This window comes from Phaseolus vulgaris, chromosome 5, assembly GCF_051622355.1.
Source record: "Phaseolus vulgaris cultivar YP4 chromosome 5, ASM5162235v1, whole genome shotgun sequence".
Classification (NCBI taxonomy): Eukaryota; Viridiplantae; Streptophyta; class Magnoliopsida; order Fabales; family Fabaceae; genus Phaseolus; species Phaseolus vulgaris.
The window spans coordinates 44,124,700-44,151,300 of NC_143502.1; the positions used below are offsets into that span (position 1 = coordinate 44,124,700).

At 33.1% G+C, this 26,601-nt stretch overlaps 1 protein-coding gene across 2 annotated transcripts; it reads right to left on the minus strand.

Moving 5' to 3' along the window:
* Positions 1-272: 272 nt before the first annotated feature.
* LOC137820276 (uncharacterized) lies at positions 273-21,916 on the minus strand. 2 transcript variants are annotated; one of them, XM_068624261.2, is made up of 26 exons: positions 21,807-21,916; positions 21,638-21,683; positions 21,307-21,401; positions 18,768-19,115; positions 18,483-18,637; positions 17,576-17,812; positions 15,900-16,009; positions 15,719-15,796; positions 15,510-15,616; positions 14,855-14,949; positions 14,662-14,777; positions 13,945-14,048; positions 13,785-13,862; positions 13,563-13,641; positions 13,231-13,399; positions 11,416-11,486; positions 6,808-6,888; positions 6,654-6,724; positions 5,823-5,919; positions 5,681-5,740; positions 4,612-4,666; positions 4,091-4,491; positions 2,145-3,998; positions 1,469-2,041; positions 1,327-1,385; positions 273-735 (listed from the first exon to the last, which is right to left on the minus strand). In XM_068624261.2, exons 3-26 carry the CDS (start codon positions 21,351-21,353, stop codon positions 540-542), a joined length of 5,241 nt encoding a protein of 1,746 aa, XP_068480362.1. In that variant the 5' UTR covers positions 21,354-21,401; positions 21,638-21,683; positions 21,807-21,916; the 3' UTR covers positions 273-539. The 2 variants fall into 2 exon arrangements, with proteins under 2 accessions (XP_068480362.1, XP_090158538.1); XM_090302412.1 differs by lacking the exons at positions 13,563-13,641; positions 13,785-13,862; positions 13,945-14,048; ... (9 more) ...; positions 21,638-21,683; positions 21,807-21,916 and having other exon boundaries at positions 5,823-5,917; positions 13,231-13,299.
* Positions 21,917-26,601: the final 4,685 nt, after the last annotated feature.

The window sequence follows — 26,601 nt, forward strand, 5'->3', positions numbered from 1 at the left end:
AACACACCTAATAAAACTTATAAGAGATACTATTTCTTAAATAAAAATATTCCAATTACAAAACAATGTATAAGAATTGAAGTAGTAAACACCAAAATAAAGTACAAAAGAATATTAGACTAAATGAAGAAAAAGTTAAGACTAAAAATTAAACTTATGTCTTGTCTTGGTACTACAATTATCAAAATTGTTTTTTTTTTATCAGCACAATTATCAAAATTGTATAGTATCGGTAGCAAATACCTCAACCTTACCAGAAGACAGGGTCCACAAATTCTAAATGCGAATTATGCATTTGCTATCAATGTGTTGTCTCTGTACAAACAATGAATGTAGCTGCAGAAATTTTCCACAGCATAATGCTACTTTATCCCGATATTCCTATGTCTATCCTCAGAAGCTAATTCAGAGAGTAAGAAAAAAGTAATCCAAAGTACAATTAAAAAATATATATCTACAAAAAATATGTGGGGGAAAATAACCAGCTGGGATGCTTTGGGCTTAATGCTGGCCAGTGGCCCCAGAAAGAAAAGCAGGAGCTATAGAGATGATAATGTTCGTGTGAACCATTCTGATAGACGTTTGATTTTTACTGACATATCTGCATCTTTTTCAAAAAAGGAAGTGGAATTAGCCAGTAAATTTGTCACATCGTGCTGCAGAGCTTCCATACTACGGTAGTAATTGTTCTTCAACCTTGACTGCACCAATTCAAGTGATATAGGAACAGGAAACCTGCAAATTAAATAGAAATATTTAATGTGTTTGATTGGAGGAAAATGAAAGAAAGGGGAAGGGGATAAAAATTTTAATTTTCTTGTTTGATTCAAAATTTTGGACTGGAGGGGAAATTGAGGGAGCTAAAATCCTTGCTATTTTTGTCTCCCATCCAACAACGGGAGGACATTTTACTAGTTTAACTAAAAAAGAGACACTACTAAAAAATTATTAAATAGAAACTAATTATTTTTAGTTCTCATATTGACTAAATTAGATACTATTTTAAAGACTAAAAAAATTATTGATTTCTAAATTAGTATATAATTAACTACCAAAGTTTTAACTACTAATTATTTATATTATAAATTTGGGAGCAAAAGCCTTGGTAGCTAATTAGATACTAATTTAAAAATTATTTATCATTAATAAAAACTAATTTAGAAACTAATAATATTTTTAGTCTTTAAAATAATATCTAATTTAGTCAATATAACAACTAGTTATTTTTTTGTCTTTTAAAATTAATTTTTATTTAATGATTTTTTGTAGTGAGAATGTTATTCATACATTTCATAGTTTCGTGCAAAAAGGATATAGATGGAATACCTGTTTATAAATTTGGACTTGCTTGAAATTTTCTTCAGTTCATGCACTCCATAACGATCCTGGATATTAATAACCAAGAAGTGAGTATTTACGTTTACCTGCACACAAATTCAACATTCTATGGGAATGTTTGCACAGATACCTGGACTGTGTTGCCTGACTGCAGTAATTTGGTGAGAGCAGATTGCAGTTTATTTTTCATGCTATCATCAATGTGAGGCTGTTCCCATACAGTGTCAGCATCAAAAAGCTCCCAAGGACTATGCAAATGCGTTTCAGTTAGGTCATTCTTGTACCGAACAGTACAACTCTCCCATGGACTGTCTGAAAATTCAGAAGACTTGGTTTTCACGCACAAAATTCGACCATCCCACCAATTACCAGAGGAATTATCCTCATTTCTCCACCAAACCCTGCATTTATCCCTGCGTGTCCAATTTCTTTGCATAGCAGCATCAAACCTAGTTCTTTCAACAAGAAAATCTGGGAAACTAGTCACTTCAGGTAGGGTTAACTTAAAAGATTTTCCAACAACACTTGAATTAGGATCTACAAACTGAAGGGTCATTTTGCAGCAGCTATCACCAGACCCTGCAAGATGGGAATACTCTAGGCTTTGAACTCTACAATATTCTACAGCTCGTATATGTCCCTTAAGTGATACCCAAGGCCCTGAATCACTTTTACGACAATAATCTATATACTCCCGGTGCCCCTGAAACACATATTTTTGTAGGTTAAAACAACAAAAATATCACATATGTAAAAGTTTTAAAAATATACTATCAGATAAATATTACGTGTAAGCTATGATTAACCTGTCTCAAATATACAACTTCATCTCCCTGTTGTGGAATATATCTGCATCCTTCTTCATGGGTTGATAACAACAACCATGATACTTTCACAGTCGATTGTAGTGATTTCCTTTTATTTACAGGACTGGTCTCACGAATATTATAACTAGACCTCCGACTCCTAGTGGACCTCAAACCAACAGTCAATTTTGAACTAGAACCCCTTTCTTCTTCTGTGAGTTGTCCTCCACTTGTAGAAACATTCTGTGGACTTTTAATCATAGAATCTCCATGTCCTTGCAGCACTTTGCAATTATTCTGCTCATAGTTTGGGTCACAACTAATTGGTTCCAACTCTATGGATCCATTGGTATGATTAGCCTCATTTGTGCCATTACTGAAGTCTGCTGTTGTGTTGAAATTACTGTTGCTCCCATTTGAAGTAGATTCACCCTGGCCACCACTGTCAGCTAAATTAGTCACAGCCCTATGTGATCTTGATCTTCTATAAACCGCTTTATACATTTTATCTCTTTGTGTTTGTGGTTCTAGCAAATCCTGAGAAGTACTATTTTCTCTAATCTGAGGATCTATTTCTTGAGATCCATTCTCTCCCAGATTAGATTTATCTCTAGTGTTGTTGCTATCCACAAGCACACGCTGTTCATTGTTCAAAGGAGCATTATCATTAGAGCTGCACGCACTATTCTTTAGAATGGAAGATTTTGCTTCATGCTTGGATGGACTTTCAGGATCCCTTGCACCCCTTTTCGACCTTAGTTTCGTTGAAACAGAACAAAAACCAATATTTGGTTCAGGTAGTTGGTCAACCTCACTATAGCTGATTGAAGCAGGAACAGTATCCTGGGGAATCACATATGTAGGAATCAGTGATTCATCTTTGTCCCTGCAATTGCTGGAACCTGTGATCTGTCCTCCATTAACAGTGGGATTAAAAGGCTGTGAGGTGATAGTACCAGCACAAATTTCATTAATCTCTATCAAACCATCTCCCAGATTGCCATCATTTTGGGTTTCAAACTCAGGAGTTGGTGCACTAAAGTTCTTCTCCTCTTTCTCATTCCCACTACTTACATTCTCTTTTTCATCAAGATGATTAGGACATTTTCCAGAGTAAGGATTTTCCTCTGATGGTACAGGTTCTTCCACTCTCAACGGTTTAGATGATCGTGCCCTAACCACTCCCCATTTAATTTTCCCCAGCAAGTCTACATGGTCTTTCACCTGGCCAGGTTTTGCTTGATCTGTTCTTTCAACTGCAGGGTAACTTGTACTGCCAGAATAGTACCCTGAATCCTTAAAACTTGGTCCGTTCCCATTAAAATCAGTAACTTCTGGTATAGTTTTTGATGATGAGCCAGCCAACTCAGCCTGGTAATCAAACTCATTTGTGGACTTAGATATATCACGAATTGGCAACTTCAGAACCAACCTCCTCTTGTTCATTGAATTCACATGAGTTTCAGTTAACTCATGAGATTTTGTGTCCTCTGATTCATAATAGGATACTTCTTTTCCCTTGGAATAATTCAATTGATCATTCTGTAAAGTTCCATCAGATTCATCACTGTCAATATTAGACTCTTGCAATGTTGATTCACTATCTGAAAAATCACCAATCAGACTATCGTCATCTCCATCTGTTGGTGTACCAGTAATTTTGGAAAATAGATGCAGAGCATTGCGTGCAGCAGCCCTTTGAGGCCGGGAAGATTTAGATTTCGAAAATTTCCTTCTTGATGTTTTTTGGCCACTTTTTCCCTTCCTACTTCGGCTACTGCCAATGGTATTGCCATCACACTCATCAAAGTTCCTCCTTTTCACACGTCTCCCAGAAGAAGTCATGATCTCAGTCTGTACAAAACAAATATAGAAACCGGAATGACTTAAAGTTGTTACAAAATTAACAAGCAGTGTTCACTTTATATTTTCAAATCTGTACTTACCTCAGTCTTCTGTTTTTTCCTCTTCGATCTACGAATGCTTTCCATGCGAGTGTCTTCCCCTTCGCTGTTGTCTGTGCTGCACCCTGAATCACCAGAAGCATTGGAGCTTGAACATCCTTTCTCACCCTTAGAAGAGCAATCTTCAGTGGCGTTATATTCTGAATCTGCATCATCACTAAACACCTCAACTTCAGGTTCCCATTCCATAGCATCTATAAACTCAGGCAGTGGTTCTGTAACCAAATCCAAGTCTGCCAATGGAAGCATGTGATAATCAGGGTCCAGACTGAAATCAGGACCAACAGCAAGCCTTAGCGATGATGGACGCCACTCAAGGCCTAATGCTCCTAATCTTCTTTGCTGAAATTCACTCTGATATGGCTCTGGGTATGGTATCATTGCTGAAAGTTTGGCAGCATAGATAACCAACAATTAATAAGATTACATGAGGAATAAAGAAATGGCTAAGAAATACCAGAAGGAAAAAGGTGTATGTAAACAGATCCAAGAAAACAAGTAACCTGAATCACAAAGCAAATCTTGCACATTCCGTCGATACGGAACAATTTGAGTTTCCTGAGTCAAATTTCAGTAGTACTTCAAATTAGAAAACACATGTATACGATAGTAGATAAAGCATACATTCAAAACTAAACCCACAATATCAAATAAAGCCATTTTAAACAAAAGGGCTCACCCATCAAAATCACTTCTTATGTAGTATACCTCTAAATATGTATCACAAGTAGAGCCAGTGAATGCATAAGTTAATATGTGCCAGTGTGAAAATTAAATACTTGACTACACTTTAACAACAGCTTTACATAAGGCTTTTATATTTTAAGACTACAATTTTTCCCCTTCCGAATAGATGTCATTTTGAACCCAAATACTCCTTTTTACCTTCAGAGTTCAGCTCCTCTTAACTAACACTGAGGGAATCACTTTAGAGGGAAAAATGAGGAGTTATAACCATAACTTGAAAAATTAACAGTCCATATTCAAACAACGACACCGTATATATATTTACAAGCATTTCAACAAAATTCCATCCAATGTATTTTTAATCAATTTCATCCGATATATAACTTCCCAATTTTCCCAAATGACAAAAATACATAGGTACACAACCAACCTAAAACAGATGTTCTAACCTAATAAATACTAACACTACACTACTAAATAGTAGCTGTGTTATGCCTTGGCTGTATCAGATTCAGATGCATGTTGGATTCTACATGAACAATTCAAATAAGTTTTATTGTATTTTTATAATTTTTACATTTTCATCCCAATACTGACCTTAATACTACAATAGTTAGATTAGATATCTTTTTGTATTGTGTTTAGAATGACTTATGATCATTTTTTAAACATGATTTCTCTTGTGATTTAAAATTTTTATTTTGTTAATTTTAGATTAATTTTATATATTATATTATAGCTGTGTATCCTATAATTTTAAAATTTACCATATTTTTGCCAATGTCATTTTATCTGTGACTCATGTTGTATCTGTACATCTTAGGATCTAACATCTAACAGTTTCATAAATGAAAAGAAAGAGTAGAAAACAAGTAATCAACTAACCTGGTCTAGTACATTACCATGGGTGTCTTGAATCAGAGGTCGATAATCACCGAGAAAGAACTGCAGAAATTTTGCAGACCACATCAGTAACAAAGCAGTAGCAAAGAGAAGAGAAAATCATAATAGCAGGTAATATATGTACCTGATCGTATTTGGCATCTTTCTGGGACTCGCCTTGACCTGTGCTTAATATATATAGTTGACCAACATCATCCGAAAGTATAATTGATGTTCCATCTCTAGGTGATAATAAAATAGATTTCAACAAATAACAAAGTTTAGCTGATGTAAGCAGTATACAATGAATTGGTGAAACACCTCACAGCAATACAAAAAGGCTATAGAACAATCCACGTAACATAGCTACATCTAATGAGTGTTTATAAATCAGAAAAGTAGAAGATTGAGTCCAACAAATCATGATGTATTCACCCGTCAATGTCATTTAATTTATTAGAAAACAGCATTCAAAGCCAGAGGGTGATCTAGCACCATATTGCAAATTGCAACCTGTACTGAGTACAGCAATGATTTCAAATTCAACAGGCACTGATTTAAGTGGGAAAGGCATTGGAAATTCAACAAGTCAATTTTATTAGTGTCAAAAAAGGATTCTAATAAATGATATCCAAATATAGGGACAAAAATTTTAATTTACCCTATAATAAATATGTATTTATGGAGTGATCCAAAAAAGATCACTCAAAAGCCACATTCTCAGAAAAATACCTAACTTATATTTCATCTCTAAAGTAATTTAAATTTAATATTTTGAGGGATTAGAAATGATTTTGAAAGTCACATAATAAATTGTTGTAAACAATAATAAATACACAATTCTGTCCATGAGTATCTGAAAATAACAACTGTAAATGATTGTGATTTGAGAACTTTTGAGAAAAAAATAAAAAAATATCCAAAAAAATTTAAGCAAAAAAATATTATGAGCCTAGTTCATTCATTGTGTACTTACGGAGAAAATTTTCCATCCACCAACTTGAAACGTGATATCTCATATATCCGGATAGGCATGCCCTCCCATATCTAAAGTCAGAAAACGTTAAGTTATTTAAAATATAGAGGAAAGCCGACAGAAAAGTGAGATAAAGGTGTAATTGAAGACTCACATCCCAAACAATAGTTCTTCCATCATATCCAGCACTCATAGCTATCCGGGGATTGAAAGGATGAACATCCAGAACATATGTCTAAAGTGAAAAGAACCAAAGCAAATTTAACCAGATAGACCCAAGAAAAAAAGTTAACTATGCATTTAAAATTATGAAGTTTCCTCCTCCAGCACTTGTCGTAGGACTAAAAGAAAAAACTTGGCATGTCATCAGAGAAAAAAGCGGTAAACTAAGCAACAGAAAAGTGGCAAGAAAGCAGAGGCTAATCAAAGACTGACACTGAAACTCGAGTTATAAAAGCTCACTTTGATCAAATTCGAGTTATAATATTAAAAAATTTGTCAACCGTGTTTTAACATGTTTGATCCTTGTTACCCTTGCTAACTGATATTTTTCCCTTGAAATAGAGTACAGCTTCAGTATACTCTAATTATTTCAAGTCCATTGTAGACATATGTGAGTGTTGTATTAAGTTTGTAATAGGCATTTTATCAGCTGTTCTATTACAGCTTTGTTTCTTTTCTTTCTGTATACAAAGAGAACCCTTGTTATTCTGTATGCCACTAATCATCAATACATATTACCTTTTCAGTTTCTCTTTTCTTTTGTTCTCTCTCTCTCACTCTCCCCTGAACTCTAATATGGTGTCAAGAGCTTAGTGATCCATGGCTTCAGAAAATAATCCCCCTCCTCCATCTCCACCTTTGTAAAGATTTCTGAAAAACTTGATGATTCAAACTTCTTTTGCGTCAACAAGTAGAACCATGCATAAAATCGCATCTCCAACATTTTGTGGTAAACCCTTCTATTCCTCTTCGATTTCTCAATGAAACTGATCGGTAATGTGGAAAAATTAATCCAGCATATATTTCATGGGAACAACAAGACCAAATGTTGTTCACATGATTACAATCCACTCTATCAAGATCCTTTCTTTCATGCATTCTTGGATGTATTCATTTTTACTACGTGAGGGATACAGTGCATGATTATTTTCAAAAACAAACAAGAGCAAGAGTGCAGCAGCTTTGCACTGAACTTCATTCCATGACTCTTCATGATAGTTCAATGGGTGATTTTCTTCTTAATAAAAAGCTTTGGTTGATTGTCTTGCTTCTGGTGGAGACTTGGGTTCTCTTTAGTAACACATTGATGTTATTGCTTAAGGGCTTCCTTCAAGACTGTTATTAAAAGTAAGTCTGAACCCCTTCCTATTTAAGAAGTTGAAGTTCTTCTTCTTGCATGAGTCTCGTCTTCCAAAGTATCACAAGAAAAATGTTCTTAATTCAGCTTCTTTTAATCTAACTCATGCACCTTTGTCCCCTTTGCTCTAAACTGACCGTTTGTCTCTTCCTTCAATTATGTGTCTATTACTAAATTTACAAGTGAAGCCATGGCTGGCCACAAATGACACCAGGCAATGCTGGCCAAGATGATCGATTTGGATGGCCAACATATGGGAGCTTGTTCCCTTGCTATCCAACAAAACCACTATTGGGTGTCATTACGAAGATCGCACTCGATGGTACAATTGATCTTTAAAAAGCTCATTTAGTGACTAAGGGTTATTATACTTGTCTCTCTTTTTCTTCTTTGGCCAAAATCACCTTTGTCTTGCCATTTTCTTTCCATGGTTTTCATCCGCCATTGGCCTCTTCACCAATTAGACAAAATAAAAGGTCTTTTTGCATGGTGAATTGCAAGAAGTGTAAATGGATCAACCATTTGGTTTTACAATCTCTAGTGACTCATGTCTTGTTTGTAGGCTTTGTCATTCAATCTACAGCTCGAAGCAATCACATTGTGCCTAGTTAACCTTATATGTCCGACTTTGCTTGAGTTTAGTATTATAACTCATTGGGAAGCCGATTACCCAATTTTTTCACTTCATTCTACGTCCGGCATGTGCATCTATATTGTTGTATATGTTGATGATATTGTCGTTGTTAAATGTATTTCAACATATGGCTTAGGCCTGTCTCCTTATAATATATTTGTACAATCTATATATAACATCTTCCTTAATTGTACTCAAACACACAAGGATTCATCCACATGAATATCCATCTTGTATTCACCAGGGTATCTAGAACCTAGCGAATCCTTTCCCTCTTGGTGAACCTATTGTTCATCGATGCAATTTTTTTCCGAAAAATGTGTTTCTCACTTATTTCTAGTCTTCTCCTCTTGCCACCAATTAATTTCTCGAGTCTTTGGATCTACGATTTGTGTTCACAATCTTAGTATTGAACTTCATAAATTGTGAACACAATCTCACAAGTGTCTTTTTAGGCTTCCCTATCTCAAAAAAGGTATAAATGTTTCTTACCCTCCATTTGTCGCTATTTGATCTTAGTTGATATCACCTTCTTTGATTCACTACTTTGGGTCCAATTCTTACCTATTGAGACTATCTCAACCACCACCACCACCCCTCTTGTCTCTTATACCACCCACATCTTTGGTGTGCCATCGGGCCCACCACCTTCATTGGGCTCAATATTGACTCTATTTCGATGCCACCTCCTTCATTCCTACGACCCCTCCTCTTCTATTTGGTCTTATTGTACTTTGTAAAGGCACACACTCTACTCATAATCGTTTTCATCATTATAAAGTTATCACAAGTTGTCTCCATCCCCATTATACTTGTCTCTCTTCCCTTTCCTTTCAATTCCTAAAACTACAATTGATGTCTTAGTCCACCTTGGATGGAGAAAGACTATGCTTGATGAACTGTGTGCTCTTTAGAATAGGAGTACTTGGGAATTTGTTCCCCCACCTTTTGGGAAATCTATTGTTGGTTGCCGATGAGTTTCACCATCAAAGTTGGCTTTGATAGTACCATCAATCAGCCCAAAGCACGTTTGGCTGCCAAAGGTTATACTCAAATCTTTGGGTAGACTATGGCGCCACCTTCTCTCTAGTGTCCAAGAAGATTGCTCCTCAATGTTGGCCCCTCTATTAGTTGAATGTCAAAAAAGCCTTTCTACACGGTGATTTGTTGGAGGAAATTTATATGGAACAACCTCCTGGCTTTACTGCTCAAAGGGATTCTTCCCACTTGGTATGTCGTCTACTCATTATATGATCTTAAACAATCTCTCGAAACATAGTTTGGTAGATCTGGTTGGGAAACTAAACTGCCTCACATTCACTTGCCCTGACATATTTTGTGTGGGTAATGTGGTAAGTCAGTTTTTGACTTCTCCATCTCGTATGATGTAATTCACATTCTAAAGTACATCTTATACTTTTGAGGGAGAGTGTTAGATGTAATGTACTTAGACCATACGTTTTGTATTTTTCTTATATAAATACATAACCCTATGCATTCATTATACACAAGGGATTAATCCTATACCTCTTTTTACTTTATTTTCACAATACACATCCTTCGATACATCAAGAATGCACCAGATCATAGATTAATATATTTGAATGAAGGAAATTCCAAGATTGTTTGTTATTTTGATGTTGATTGCGTACGATCACGGTTAGATAGGAGGTCTCAGTTCTAGATATTGTCTTCTCATTGGTGGGAACTTGATTTCTTGCAGGAGCAAGACCTAGAAAGTAATCGGTAGATCTAGTGTTGAAGTCGCAACAAGCGAGATTACATGACTTAAGCAACTTCTCCATCAATTAAAATATGGAGATACACAATATACTCCACTAATGTGACAATGATGTTGTCCTTCGCATTGCATCAAAACCAATCTTCCATGAGAAGGCTAAACACAGAAATTGATTGTCATTTTGTGAGAGAAGATGCTCTTTGTTGAGCTCCAATGACCAACTTGAAAACATGCTCACTAAATCCCTGAAGAGCTCTTGTAATGATCACATTTGTAATAAGCTTGGTTGATATGACATATATGCTTCAACTTGAAGATAAGTGTAAAAGATATAATTTGATCTTAGTAATAAGGGAAATATGTACAACTAAGAGTTATGGATGTTCCCCATTGTTAGCCATTATTAGGCTTTGCCTACTTACATTATACTTTGAATGATTATAAATGAAGGACTTACATGTGTGACTAAACACACAATTCACAACAATAGAGAAACCCTTTAGGAAATATAATGAACTCTAGAAACCACTCTTAAGAGATCATCCAACATAGTAAAAGATAAGTTTAAAGGTAAAATGAAGATATTATAAAGACATTTCCTAGATGTTCTAACAGACCTTACATTCATTTCCTAAAGCTTGCAATGAATACTTAAAACTTGGTTTGAAGAGGCTGGATAAACATAGAGTTCAGAAAATACATCAATAAATCTCTTCCGGTGGTGCACACATCGTAACCGTGCAAAAGAAGTTTATGTTTGTATCCAAACTAGTAGAAAACAAATACTTATATAGGGAAATCATAAATAAAAAAGACAAATAATTTAAAACATTAATCAAATTAAACTCTAAATCCTAAGCAACGTCTGAAACAAAATCTGAGAAACACAACACTCAGCATCAGATGTCAGGCTTGAGTTAACTATTACATAAAAAGCCAGAGTTATCATACATGATCTACAAAAGGGTAAAAATGATATCAAACCAAAGTAAGAAAATAAACCAAAACCAAAAAATTAAACACTTACAGATTCAGTATGCCCAGTCAATGAGTGTACTAAGCTGCCGTCAGATGCATTCCAAACACAAATTCTGCAATCTGCAAGAATATCATGCAATCAGATAAAATAATAGTCTTCTAGCTTCAAAACCATGAAAGAAGATTACAATGGCTACAGCATTATCTTGACACTTGCACAAGAGTGGTATGATAACAAGAACAAGTAATTAAGGGTTTGTTTAGTAAAGAAAATGATTTTACATTTTAATCACCTGTCCTATTACAGATTACAAAAGAGGCTAATTGTTTTCAAATATTTGTGCATTAAAGGATGAAAACACCAAAAGGTTGTTTTCATTATTTCCTATTTAAATCAAATATCTAAAAACAAAAATAACTTGAAAACAATGTGATGGTTTTGAAATCTTTTAATGAAAATATAAAATAAAAACAAAATGATTTCAGATATTGTTATCATATTTATAGCTAAAGGCATATAAAACATAATCCTTCCTTGAAGATCCTCATGATTTAAGATCCTTACCCACTCTATTCCAATAATTACCATGGATCCTTTATCCTCCTCACCCTTTCTTGATTCAAATCATGTTTGGCCTATTGCTCTTAGCAAAAGGTATACAATCTTCTAGTTATCCATTTCCTGTTTATAATATATCAAGTTATAATCAAATTGTATTCTTTGCATTCTTCTTTTGTTTTCTTCTTTTCCACCACTACTATTCCTAACAATGTTACTGAGATTCTTGGTCACGTTGGATGGTGACAAGCCATGATTGATGAAATACATGAACTTGAACATTTGGGAGCTTGTCCGATAGGAAGCTTTGGGTTGTAGATGGGTCTATGTTACTAAGGTTGGTCTTATTGGTGAATTAGAACGTCTCAAAGCTCACTTACTATCTAAGGGATACACTAAGATTTATGGTCTTTGACTACTATGATACTTTTTCTCCTATGGTTAAGATCAGCATTATTCGTCTTTTCCTTGCTATAGTTGCCATTCACCACTGGCCTCTTCACCCTTCATGGTGACCTGGTGAAGGATATTTAAATGTAGCAACCACCTGAATTTGTTTTTCATAGGTAGTTTGTAAATTGCATTGGTCTCTCTCTCTATGGCCTAAAGCAATCACCCCGAGCTTGGTTTGGTAAATTTAGTAATATTGTGCAGATTTTTAGACTAAATCGGAGCGAGGCAGATCATTCAATGTTTTATTGTCATACTTCTCTAGGGGAGTGTGTTTATCTTATGGTCTATGTTGATGATAGTTATTACAAGAAATTATATCACTAGATTTGCTTAATTAAAAAAGCATTTATTCAGCCAATTTCTGACCAAAGATTTGGGCTATCTAAAATATTTTCTTGGCGTTGAAGTGGCTCAATCAAAAGAAGGTATTATTATCATTTCACAAAGAAAATATGTTTTTGAAATTTTGTAGGAAGCAAGCCTCAAAAATTGCAAGCCCATTGATAGTCCCGTGAACTCAAATCTAAAGTTTCTCGAACCCTAAGAGATATAGGAGGTTGATGGGAAAACTCATTGATCTCACTATTGCAGTGGATGAACACTATGGTGAACAGTGCAGTGGCAGAGGATGATGAATGGCAGCAGACAGCTCCAGAAACTCAACCAAAATAGGAGACAAGCAAAATGGGGTTGAACCCACTACCACACTTATAATCATTCAGATTGAATTACATTTAAGAGCAAAAATTAGACAATGTAACTAAAATGGATATGATAAGCCACAATACATAAATTTTCCTTTTAGCTATCCTAAATATTAATTCCCTAGGAGTAGAAACAAAACCAACTTACCCATAATAGCTGCAAGAACAAAGCGGTTGTCATGGCTCCAAACAATCATATTTACACCACGTGGAGTTGGTAGAATTCTCTGACGAGGACCACCTCTTTGAGGTTGAGGAGGCATAGGTGGAGGTGGAACTCTTAGATGATATGCCCGTGTCCAGCGACCACTTTTTCCCTAAATGGAATAATTTTAACAAATTGAAATATAAAGTATCACTCTTTATCCAATAACCATTAGCTTTTGCAATTTGAATAACAAAGTAGGCTACCAATTCTCACTTTCTGTTAAAGAGAAAGATAACATAAGTAGAAGCAAATTGTATTGGATGAAGACTTACATGTGATCTACGTGATCTAGGAATCCATATTATAGCACTCCCATCACGAGAGCAGGTAACTATGTTGTCATGATTCAACCTGGAATAAAATATAGTCATTTAGATATTAGATCATAGAAAAGGCCCAGAGAATTAAGAATATAACATTTCTTGTTGTGAAAAGTAAAGAAGGGTGCCAACAATTAGATCATTTAAGAAGCTACTTCTAATTGACAAACACACCAAGAATTTTTAAATTTGGGAATATTTTCCTCCTTCCAAGTTTCTGTTGAGGAAAACCGAGATGGGACTGCACATCCACTGCAAAATAAGGAGTGGCAGACATCAGCATGCAAAAATTTCACTTATCAATTATCACAACCTACTAGTGCAACATAATAACCTGAATTGCACATAATTCACATCATTCTCATGCCCAGATAGCACGTCTATCTCATGATTTGGTTGGTCACTGTCATCCATGCTAAGTTTACAAGCATTCCAGACCTGCAAAACCTTTTAGGTTAGCTTAAAAAATTGTGAAGATGGATATCTTCTCAAAGAAATTTATGTATGGTTTTCATCATTTTACACTCACCATAGATGCATTTAGATGTCATCAATATGTTTGATAACAGATGGATAAATATTACATGCCAAGAAGGTTCAAACACCTCAAACTATTTTCAGGGTAAATTTCAGGTCCAAAACAAGTAAACATTAACCAACCGGATGTATTGTTAGCACTAAAGAAAATGGCCAGTAACCATCTCTAGGTGGCCAGAAATGGTTAAAGGCTAGGCTAGAAGGTCATCACTAACAGACAGGCCTTACCAAATGATTGAAAAAGTGGGACCAGGGATCAAGTAGCACTAATCAACATGCAGTGATGCTTATTGGAAATGGACATTAAAAGCTTGAACAGGGATAAAAAGAGACTTTTACTTATATAAAAGGAAAGATTAAAGAACAAAAGTGTAAGAAATAAATACAGATTATTAGTTTCTACAAAGCAAATAGAACCAACAGTTACCTTTAACAGTAATATTAAATAGTTATTAACGCATGTCTTCTAACTACAGATAAGTGCTTACAAACACAAACACGCAAACACACATACCCTAGCAAGATTGTCAGAGCTACCAGTTACAAAGACAGTTCCATTAGCATTAAATGCACAGCAAAAAATCTGATGGCTCTGTGGTAAAGTACTTGAAGATGGGCCATTGCTCTTCCCTAAAGCCAATAAGGTATTCCAAATTAGTTATTTTCACCAATAAATCAATCAATAGTTCACAAAAGAATCAACTAACCAATAACAGAATCCGAAGGCCTCGGAATGTATAATCTTGGACTTGACTGGGTATACCTTGCATCCCATATCCTACAACTTCCATCATCAGAGGAACTGCAAAGTAAACAAAATATCACCATGTTAATTTATAAAAGAAAACCGGGAATACCCAAGGGTGAGGATCATTCACATAAATCATGCAAGAATACTGAATGCATACAAAAACATGTAGCCTGAAGCTGAAAGGGAAAATTTCAGTGTCATAATCACACAGCATAGCATCAGCAGTTCAAGGCATCATTAGAAGAAATCAAGGAATCATTATAATCAATTGGTAGATCAATCCAACTTACACGGATCATCTCTCAGTAAACAATTATTAACACCTAAAATAAAAGGAAAAATAGGAGAGCATTCATCAAGAATTTGATACAAACAAATAGATACAGTTACGAACTTCACTGTATGCAATAATAGCAGGGTGATATACAGTTCACATTTGCATGTCTACTGCACTGAGAAAGCTTGCATGTTATTTCAAGAAATTGTAGTTAAATTAAATATACATCATGACTGAATTGGGACTTTCAATGTTACTGACATGACATAGCCTTCACATTGCTGGGAATAAGATTATATTATCAACTCTTTTTTTCTCTATGCAGAAGACTTACGATAAAAGCTGGTATACAGCATTTGGTCTGGGACTAAATGCTATTGCTGTAACAGCTCCAGTATGTCCCCGCAAAACTGATATTGGCAACCCATCCGGCAAGCGCCACTATGAAAATGAAATTGTCAAACATAATGTAGCCAAAAAAAGCCTGGGGAGTTGGGATAAAAGACAAAAACAAGAAACTTGCTTAGTAACATGAAATCTTACAACTCGAATGACACAGTCATTTGATGAGGATGCAACTAAAGCATTGTTTGAACTCACAGCCAAGTCAGTGATGTCACCCTATTAAATATAGAATGTAGTTCAATCTAACGGCTAACGAACATTAAGGCATATATCTACACAGACTGAAGGATACATATTTATAGTACAAAAACAGACTCACATCATGTCCACGGCAACTGGCCAAACAATATGCAGTTTCCATTGACCAAACCTTTACAAGGCGGTCATCTGAACCAGTAATCACATGCCTTCCAGATCGATCAAATATAGCTGTAGAATACATGTTAAGCTAAACTCAGTTGACAAGAAGCAGCATGCCTCCAAAAACAAAGAAAAAATCAAATGGAATACCCACAGTAAGATAGGGCAGTATGAAATTTATCCAATCTTGGAAAGGTACAGTAATTGAGTTCATTCAAAATATCCGACATATTTGGAAGGAGGGGAAACAAGAATCGCCAGTGTTATTTTAGAGCAGTTTATTGTTCATTTTAAGTGTTCTGGTGAAAACAGAAGGGCACAATTTTGTGGCACTGCAAAGTTTACTCAGTTTTCCTATGTATTTCTTGCTGGTGGAGAACTGCACAGTTTTGGGTCTCTACAAAGGTTTTCTTAAAAAGAAATAAATTCAGAAATCAAGATGGAATCACAGAATAGGTCTAACAAAATACTTAACAAAAGGAGTGTGCAGATGCGTAACCAACAATCCCTGCACGTTTGCTACAACTTATCTCACAATACCACAACATTTTAATTACAAATCATTGACACTTGATTGCACCATAGTTTACCCTAATAACCAATTCTTGTTAATTCTTTTCAATGACAAATTGTTCATTTGGAAGTTGTTTGGTTAAATGTGAATTATCTACAGTACAACTATACAACCATAGCAATGTAAAAAAACAAAGACATTCTAGAAATTGATTCAAGGAGAATATGTTCAAGATCGTCCATCTGAACAATTGCATACAAGTCGTCTGCTAGTACATATGCATCAACTCTTTGAGAGTCGCCTATTGAAAGCTTCTAGTAACCTACATGAAGAGTGTCTCATAAAGAGCATCTTTGTCTACTCATCTAGTAAGGAGCGTCTAGTCTACTTGTCCTGTAGTAGTGCCTCGTCTACTAGTGAAAAGCATCTCGTCTACCTGTCTAATGGTGGAAGGTCATCTTTTAAGCCGAACTCCATCTGCTGCCATATAGTGCATCTAATGTGTTTCATCATTGCGTCTAAGTGTGAAACACATTTTGCACATGTCACAACTTTTGATATGTGATACACAGCATGACTCTTAGGGGAGTTTGTTACATTCATATAGTATAAATAGATGTCTTATGTAAGTCATGACAAGAGGTTGAAGCTGTTAGTTGTCAAAGTAAAAATGTGTTACATTGTAAGCAAATCATTCACTGTTTGATAGAGTAATGATTGAATTGTAATCTCTATAGTTCTTTCTATAACTTGTTTATTTTCCTTTGATTATAAATAAAGATTGAATGTGTGTTGTAACAATCACAAACTCCTGTAAGCCCATCTTTTACATATATATTCCACCAAATCTTAATAAAAGCCCTAAAATACTGCAGATAATTTAAATCACCTTTATTGCTTTTATGAGATTGTTGTTTTGCTTAATTTTTCTCCCTGGTTTAGTTTCTTTACTTTCATGATGGAGCTTTAATTAATCTTAACCAATAGATGTGTCTACTATAATCACTAAAGGGAAAGGAAAGGAAACAAGAATAATTATCATTTCAACAAGTGTACTACCAAGTTACACAAATAGGTCTAAATATAAGCTCAAGTGTTTACTACTCTGTAAAATAGCCTACCACAATAAACAGCATTGCGGTGTCCTCTTAACCTCTTGATATTTTGCATCTTTTGCACCATGGTAGAAGGTTTTGCAATGGCATAGCATGCAGAACGTATAGATGGTGCACGGTGATGTCTTGGGAAACCACCCCCTATTTCCCTCAAATTAAGCCCATGAACCTGATTGGCTTTCATATGAGGCCAGCGCATGTGAGGAGGTGGCCGTTTGACTTCTTTCATTTTATCCCTATCATCTGTAGTAGAGAAGCAATATAATCAACAAAGAATTTATTAAGAAATGATAGATACAAATGCAAAAGGAAGAGAAATTCTCATAAGCTAAACCAAGAATGAAAAGGGAGGGGGAAAACAACACAACACATGTAATGCAGCAGCCAGAGCCAAACCCTATACCAAAGACACCCCATAAAAAATACCCATAAGCAGAAGATAAAGAAGCCAAAAAGAAAAAGAACACAACACATGTAATGCAGCAGACAAAGTCAATCTCTCTATAGATCTAACAAACAGACCCCACATAAAAAGACCAATAGTAGAACACCACGAAGAAGATAAGAGAAATAATCACAAATGAACTAAAGCAATACTCAGTCAATTACATTTATAAAATCATTTACAACCATATGCACCAAACAAAAGCATATCAAGAACAACCCCAAAGCCTTTTGGCATCTATTGGTGCCAAAATCTCTAAATTAACATGCAGTTACTTTAGGAGATCCTTAGGGCAAACCCAATTTTCACCAAAAGCACCAAGCAATTTACTACACGGAAGGAAACTTTCATTTTTTTCATAATTAACTATCAATAAATTCACAATTCAGAGTGACGATTTGAAACCAACCTAAAGTGTTAAAAGTTGATCATGATTTAAAGAAGAAAAAAAAATTGAAGAACACATACAGCTCAGCAGTGAAAATGAACCACTTCCTAAAAGTGTAGGGACATCAGCTGCATTTGGGGCATTTCCAAGATTCATACCCAGTGATGGGGTGGCTGTATTTAATAACAATTGCTTTAAAAGCTTTACCAGGTGATCCTTTTCAATATGTGGATACCTGTATAATAATTAATTACAACATCAAAGAAGATATTATAAAGAGTGGAGCATAAAGGACCAGTATAATAATTAATAATTAATTATAAATCACCAAAAAATCATAAAGGAGATGGGATGCATAAAAATACCTCTCCAGTAACATATTGTAATTTAAAGGGAATGATAGACCATCATCATCTTTGTCTCCACTACATGCTCCAGTCTTTGAATACCACGCATGATACCTTCTAGGCAAAAGTTCATGCTCAAGAAGCTCATTCCAAAATTGTAAATAAGTTTTATGACATGGCCCAGCTGAAAGAAAGTGCATAATGAGAAAATAAACTTCCCTAAGGTCAATATCCACATCCATGTTATGATTCTGATTTGCCTTGTCATGCTCAGCTTTCTTAGGCATCTTACTGGAAAAGGTCAAATGTTTCATATTAATGGAAGGTGCATGGCCAGAAGGAGCATACTTCTGCAAAGCCATATTCCTGTAAAGCACCAGAGGAACAAATAAAACACTAATTCTATAAATTGTGTACCTATAGTTGAGAAAAGTAGTGATAATAAAATTAAAGACAATAACGGAGAAAAAAATTAAACAAAAGATAACAAACAAAGAATGGCCAATATTCTAATTTTGAATTCATTTATAAAGAAAGAATATAGGATAAAACATTAGTAACACTTTCTTTTGCCTGCTTGTTTCCCATGATTCCACTGTCCCAAGAAAAAATAATGATAATTATCACCTTCCATCGTATCATACCTTCACCCCCAAACATATACAAATTTTAATTTTATCTCAAAATTAAGCAGTGAAGCAAGAGACATGACTAAATAACAACTAAAACCACCAGCCCTGTCTAATACTAACATCCTTAACAACACAGTTGTAACAATCACACAAGGGCTTCCCAATGCACAAGGCTCCCAAGGGCAGATGAATGCCACCTCACTCCCACAAGCAAAATCCATGAAGTCCAAGTCACAAAGAAAAAAACTTGCAATTGCACAAAGGCTTAACCACAATATAGGAATAACATCAGAAAAAAAAAACCGTTTAAATGAAAATATAGCTTATTTATCCTCATCCCCAAGACAGATAACAATGCCATTCAGAGGAAGGGTTCTGTTGCAGAAGAGAGTAATCTCCATCAGAGACAAAGATTGCCTTTCTGGAAGTGACAAGAGAACAAATAAAATGAAATGCCACAAATAAAAATCAAGATCATCACAAAGCACGTAAAGTATGATCCAAATATAAACCAAGTAATCATCTGCTCACAAATTTGTTGATCTGTTAATTGTTACAAGTTGGGAGGTGTAATGAAATGAGAGAACAGTGAGAATGAGACCACACTACCCTTACAAACATAGAACAGGAGGAAAAAAGATGAAAGTAGGGCAGAGTTTGAAAGTTTTGACCAAGTCAACAGTAACCACCCCAATACTTTAGTGCTGGTCTAAAAATAATTGGTTGTGCCTGCTTTGCTAAAATTGTCAAAACATCCTTCACAGTACGTGATCTAGCTATCAAAAAATTATCATTAAGAAATCAACCTCCTTTGAAAGTCAGCACTTTCAATGAAATTGTGTTAAAAATCTCACATTAACTAAAGGTAAGGCTTAATTACAGTATGTAAGTGGGGTCACCTTACAAGTCAGTTTTGTGAGATTGAGTTAGACTTAAACATAATTCCAAATATGATATCAGAGTCTATCCTAGCAAAGTTTGTTAGGCCTATCATGTCACCCGATATCGAACCACCAACAAATATCTTGTCCCACACTCGAGATGTTTAATCCTTAGTGTGAGAGGTGTGTTAGAAATCTCACATCCACTAAATATAAGGTCAAACTATAATATATAAGTGGAAGCAAACCTTACCTTACAAGTCAATTTTGTAAAATTGAATTAGGCTTAAATCTACTTCTTAATAAATTGCAGGTGCACTTTTGTAAAAGCCATAAGTAACTCAACAACAGTACAAAGAAGATATTCAAATTCTATAATCTTTTTTACTTTCAAAGAGATGAACCAACAAGCACATTCTTCCAATTTGATACTCTGAGCATTCTGGCCATTTTCCACTCCATATCCCTCTTCCTTGCTCCGCATTCATAATTAAGGTTGCATACATCAACCCTCCCCAAACCCCACTAGCTGCCTCATCAACTGAATTGCCCTCTTTATCCCTCATCTAGCATACCTTACCTTCATTATATGCAACATATGGCAATGCTCCAGCAACAGAAAGCCCTTAATTGTTCTAGTAACACATTGCCTAAAGCTACTAGCCCTTCAAATATTTAAGTTAAAAACAGAAAATTTCACCCAAGTGCATGGTCTGCCATCAAATCCAGAACATTTCCCAACACAAAACCTATCCAGCAAACACACACAAAAAGTCTAAACATAGAACGAAAATAAGGGTCAGCACACAAACAATTAAGCACCAAAATGTCAGTCCTGCGTTCACACTCAAAAACTACTCCAATAAAGGCAAATGATAACAAAATATCTGCAACATTAGACATTAAATGAAAACAAACACTCAACCCCTACCCTACTCAGATTTTCAAAGCAATACTCCCACATAAACTCAAATTCCATTCAGCATCAATCAAACACACAATCAAAACAAAGAGTAATTAAAATTCAAAGAAAAAAAAACTTACAGATGAGTGACAAGTTCAACCAGAGAAGCACCCTCCAAAACTCTCATCTACACCTCTGAAACCCTGACCCTCCAGAGAATCCATCACACATTCCTCTGCACCATTAAAATAAACCCTAATTTCAACATGACAAAACTTCACAACCACAGAAACCAACCACAACACCCAACAAAAATGACCACAAACAACCAATCACAGCAAATCCAACACACGCCAAAAAAAACATCAATCCTGTAGAATCTAGAACCAAAATTTTCCAAATTGTAAAACCAAAACAAACATTTTTTATTAAAACAAGGATAAATAAAGAGGTTACTCTTAGTTGCTCTACCTTGAGAGGTTGGAGAAGTGAAATTCGAAAAAACAGTAATGGTGCCCTGGGCCAGTCAAATTAGGCAGAAGGAACGTGTTAGGATTAGGATGTGAATCGACACAATGCAAATTAAGATTCAAAAGGAAGCTCTCTGCAGTGCTATGCCTACAGTTTTTTCAGTGCTTACGATAGAAGTATAATGTAGAGAGGCACAGGAACAGAACGGGAAAAAGAAGAAGAATGAGAGAGAACGACGAAAGAAGGAAAGGGATTGAACCAAACGATGCGTTTTATGCCTTTCGGTGCCTCTCGTAGCCTAAGAGTACATGTCTCAATAAAATAATAATTTTAGATATTATCTTGTAAATTTAATTCTAGTTTAATATGTAATTTAAAAAATAAATAATGATAAAAATACAAAATTAGAAAAAAAAAACTCTGTTAATTGTGAAAGATTTCAGTGGTGTTGAAAATTAAAACTGAATAAATGATAAAATCTAAATATTTTAAATGTAAATAAATGTTTAGCAGTATTATCAAAAAAAATCATACATGTTTCCATACAACATTTTGTTTAGATTTGCTTCATGTATTTGGATAAAGTTATTCAGTCAAAAAATACAATTTTTTAGAATAAAAAAAAACTACATAAATCTTTTTTATTAAATTTTGAGAAAATAAAAATTATATAAATAACATTGACTTTTTTGCGTGTTAAAAGTTGACAATTGATAATTCAGTTAATAACTAACCGGTGGGAAGGAAACGGACAATATTTCACGCTTTGAAAAGTTATAGGAACTCTTTTTTACATTAAATATTTATATTTTATTTAAAGTATTTATTCTCTTTATCTATAAAATAAAATAATATATAAATATTTTTTCTTGTTTACTAATACTAAGTATTATAAATAAATATTTGTGACTGTAAACAAAAATTTAAAATTATTCATAATAAATATTATTAATGATTTTAAATTTTGAAATAATAGAATGATTAGAACATTTTTAAAATTAAGAATTTGAATATTTTAAAATATAAAAAATAACTAAATTATATGAAAATTATTGAAAACAAAATTTTATTTATATATATTTACTGAAATAAATTATGAGATTTTTCAATTACGATATAATTTTTTTATCTCAACAAGTTTTTCTGTTATTTCACCGAAACATTTTATTGTTTCACTTATAATCTAACATATACTTTGTAAATTTAAACATAATACAACTTTTAAAAAATTAAGATAATAAACAAATCATTGTAATTGTGATGATAATAAACAAAACTCTTAAAAATAAACAGAAAATAAGATACTTTAAAAAAAACTTGAATGTGTTAGTATGCTTATCTAAATATATCTAAATACATATAATAAAAGTAATAATTTTTATATATAGCAATCAAATAGTAATAATATTTTAATTCATGTTCTATTTTAAACTTATTTTAATTATTTTATTTATTATTTTACAATAAGTTACCGTGTTTATATCTTAAAATTATAATTATGATAATAAATTTTACTATAGAAAAAATTTCATTTCATAATTTTTTCAATTATATTTATTTCCTGATTTTTTAAAAATTAAATTTACACTTATTTTAATTGTATTATGATTAACAATTATATTTATATTTATATTAAAATTATAGTATATTAATGTATGTATTAAATATCTAAAATAATAATGGTTTAGTTAAATTAATTATATATTTTATAATTATTTACTTATTTTATAATACATTGATATTTGTACAAAAGTGTAATTTTGTATGTTTTTATAAGAAATTTTATAATTGGATGACAATATTTTTTAAAAATAATATGTAAATAATTTAATTATTTAAAAATATTATTTATTTTAACCTTTATCATTTAAAACTAACAAATATATAAATTTAAGAAACACGAGTCAATTTTTAAAAAAAAAATGAAACACTAAAACAAAATATGTAAGCTTATCTTTTTCTCAAAGTATGTATTCTTCTTTTAGACTTTCATAAATGTTCAAGAATTAATTTGATTATTGTTCCATATAGATTTTAACTGGGTTTTTGTATACTGTAGTGTTTGTTGATTGCATGAAATCAGCATTTCATGACTTGGTATTCATTTGTTCATAAACAAGATTAGAAAGTTGCATTTCTACTAGTTTTAGTTTTAGATTAGTTAAAATTTTAGACTCTTAACTATTATTAAACCAAAATAAAAGTTAAAATTATAAAAGAATCAAAAATTGATGTCAAAATATGTGTCAAAAAGAGAAATGAGAATACATAATAAGGAAAGTAAAGCAAAGTAATTAAAAATAATTAAAGCTTTTTAGTGCAAGATTAAATTGAAAATCCTTTACTTCAAATAATTCTCATATACTTGTTTGATTCTTCACATCTTTCCTATCATAGATTCATAGCTATATTTTAACACTTGATCGTGTTAAATGTTAAAAGTCTAATAAAATTCACACAAATAAAATATTGATTATTTTAATTTTTATAAAGTTTAATCACCAATTTGTTTTGAGTCATTTAATATTGTGACTATACTTACTAGAAAAAAATATATAAAAAATGAATATCATGTAAGATTTTCTTAAAAAAAACATAATCATTACTTTTCTTTTTTAAGGAGGTTGTTTAAGGAATCTATAATAAAGTTCTAAGTCATGTTCATATCTGTTTTCTTATACAAACTAAGTAAACTTTCATTGTTCCATTCTTGAGTTTAATCCTCATGTTTGTAGTTAGAACAATTTCTTTCCTTTTAGAATAATTAATACATCTATTAATTTAGCAATGAATTAAATGGATTATAATTGAAATAATTAATATCATTCTATCTTCATGTACTTCAGTTTTCTTACACTTTCTTGTTCAAAATGTCATTTTATTATAATGGATATTGGCATGTTATAAAGAAAATATATGAGACTTTCTAAGGTCCTGAACAACTGTGATGGGTGGAAGTAGTAAATGATTTCAAAATAAAGTACATGTTTCTTATAGGTCAACGCAGAAAAAAAAAAAGTTATAATTCATTCGTGATTTCTAATTGGTAAAAAAAGGAAAACAACTGATAAATTGAAAAACAAAAATGTGTATAAAAGAGAGTGATATGTCATAAGAAGTGTTAAACGACAAGAAAAAAATACTACAAAATGAAAGCATTTCAAATACCTAAAGTTGCATCCATATGAACTTTAGTTGTCTTACAATAATCCTACCACTCATAATGTTGTATTTAATGTAAGCACTAATGACATACAATTTTTTCTTAGCATAATACATTAAGATTTAATGCACATTCATTACTTACTCATTTACTATTGCTCTTAAGTTAGTCAAGGACTTCTTGTACAAAGAGAAAATCATGTAATAATGTTATTAGCAACAAATACAAATACGAGAAGTAGTTGCTAACGACACTACACTCTCCTTTTATACTTCATGTCCATCAAAGTATATTATTGGCCTCATATTTACAATTGAATAGTGTATTTTCTTTTGGAAGCATGTCCTTCACCAACTGGAGTAATTTTCTGAAGCTTTTATCAATTCACTCATTATTTGCCTTCAAATTCACCAACCCTAACACCACTGACAACCGTGTGAACTTAGTCAAACTAGGATAAAGCAGAGTCTTTGCATTGGTATTCATTTTTTCATGCACATGTGTTTGTGAAAACAATTATACTTCAATCATGAATCATATTCTCCAACCGATCCTCCAAATTTGAATCAATTGAATTATCAATTTCGTTGACATTTGAAAAATCTAACAATTAATCATACCATGTCCATGTCTCATAACTTTTAAGAAACTCATTGCACAAAAGATGCTCCTTGATTTCTTCAACCCCCACCTTTCTTTCATTTATTTTGCTGAACAAACTGCAAAAAAATCCTCCACCCATATACCCATACTTATAAGTTATACAATGTTTATTAATCCAACTTTGATCTTTAACTAGGTTATGTAGGCATGAGATGAACATTTCAATGCAATCTCACTTTTTTAACCAATGTGTGTTCCTACCCATTCAAGAAGATTCATTTTCTATAGTTAATTAATACATAATCATTAATCAACATTTCTTATATTTCACAAAAAATCAACATCATTTCGCATTAATCTGTCAAGTGGCACAACATGAAAGTCGTGACATCAAATCTACCACAATCAAATATGTATTATGGGATCAAAACAAGATGTAATCAACCAAGAGTTATGCAATATATAAAATGTGATTAAAACATATAAAATCGTTCAACTGAACAATTCAAGATTCAATTCAACTATTGTTAGTACTACCTTATATTGTTTTTATATAAAAGAAATATGAACATTTTATAATACTTTCTTAGTATTGAATCGAATCTCAAATGGGACATTAAGATTCACTCAATGCATTATAATTTTACTGAAATTTTGACAACATAACATCTAAATTATGGACATAAAAAGAAAGTTAAATAATCACAAGTTATCATTGAGTTGCAAAATTCAAAACAAAATATAAGATAATGTCTAAAAACTTGTCAAAGTATCATTTTACTTGTTTTTTTTATTTAATGTAACCTACATACATGTGCTACCAAAAAACCCTAACAAAACATAACCACATTTATCATTATTTCTCATTTTTATGATTGTTTTTTTTGTAGATTTCACATATCGAAATAATCAGATTTAACTTCAATGTATCATTGTCAAACAAAGGTTGAAAAACATCTAAACTCATATTTTCATCATTCTTAACAACACAAAAATATCACTACATTGATAATGCGACATGAATATAAAGATGAATTAGGAACTACGAGTCATGCACCACACAAATCGCCACTCGAAGTCGCGAACCAACACTACAAAGTCATGAACCACTACTCCATCATGAACCGCCACCAAGACCACAACACGAAAACAACCCATATATATCAATTGAAAAGACCTTATAATGTGACACAATGCA

Bases quoted from the DNA above. Each gene is read 5' to 3' on its own strand.
- LOC137820276 (XM_068624261.2), bottom strand. From the start codon at position 21,353: ATGAGAGTTTTGGAGGGTGCTTCTCTGGTTGAACTTGTCACTCATCT. The intron at 6,889-11,415 runs GTAAGTGTTTAA...TTTTCACTTTAG, and splicing joins TGACTGGGCATACTGAATCT to ACATATGTTCTGGATGTTCA. The intron at 2,042-2,144 runs GTTAATCATAGC...TATGTGTTTCAG, and splicing joins AAGTTGTATATTTGAGACAG to GGGCACCGGGAGTATATAGA.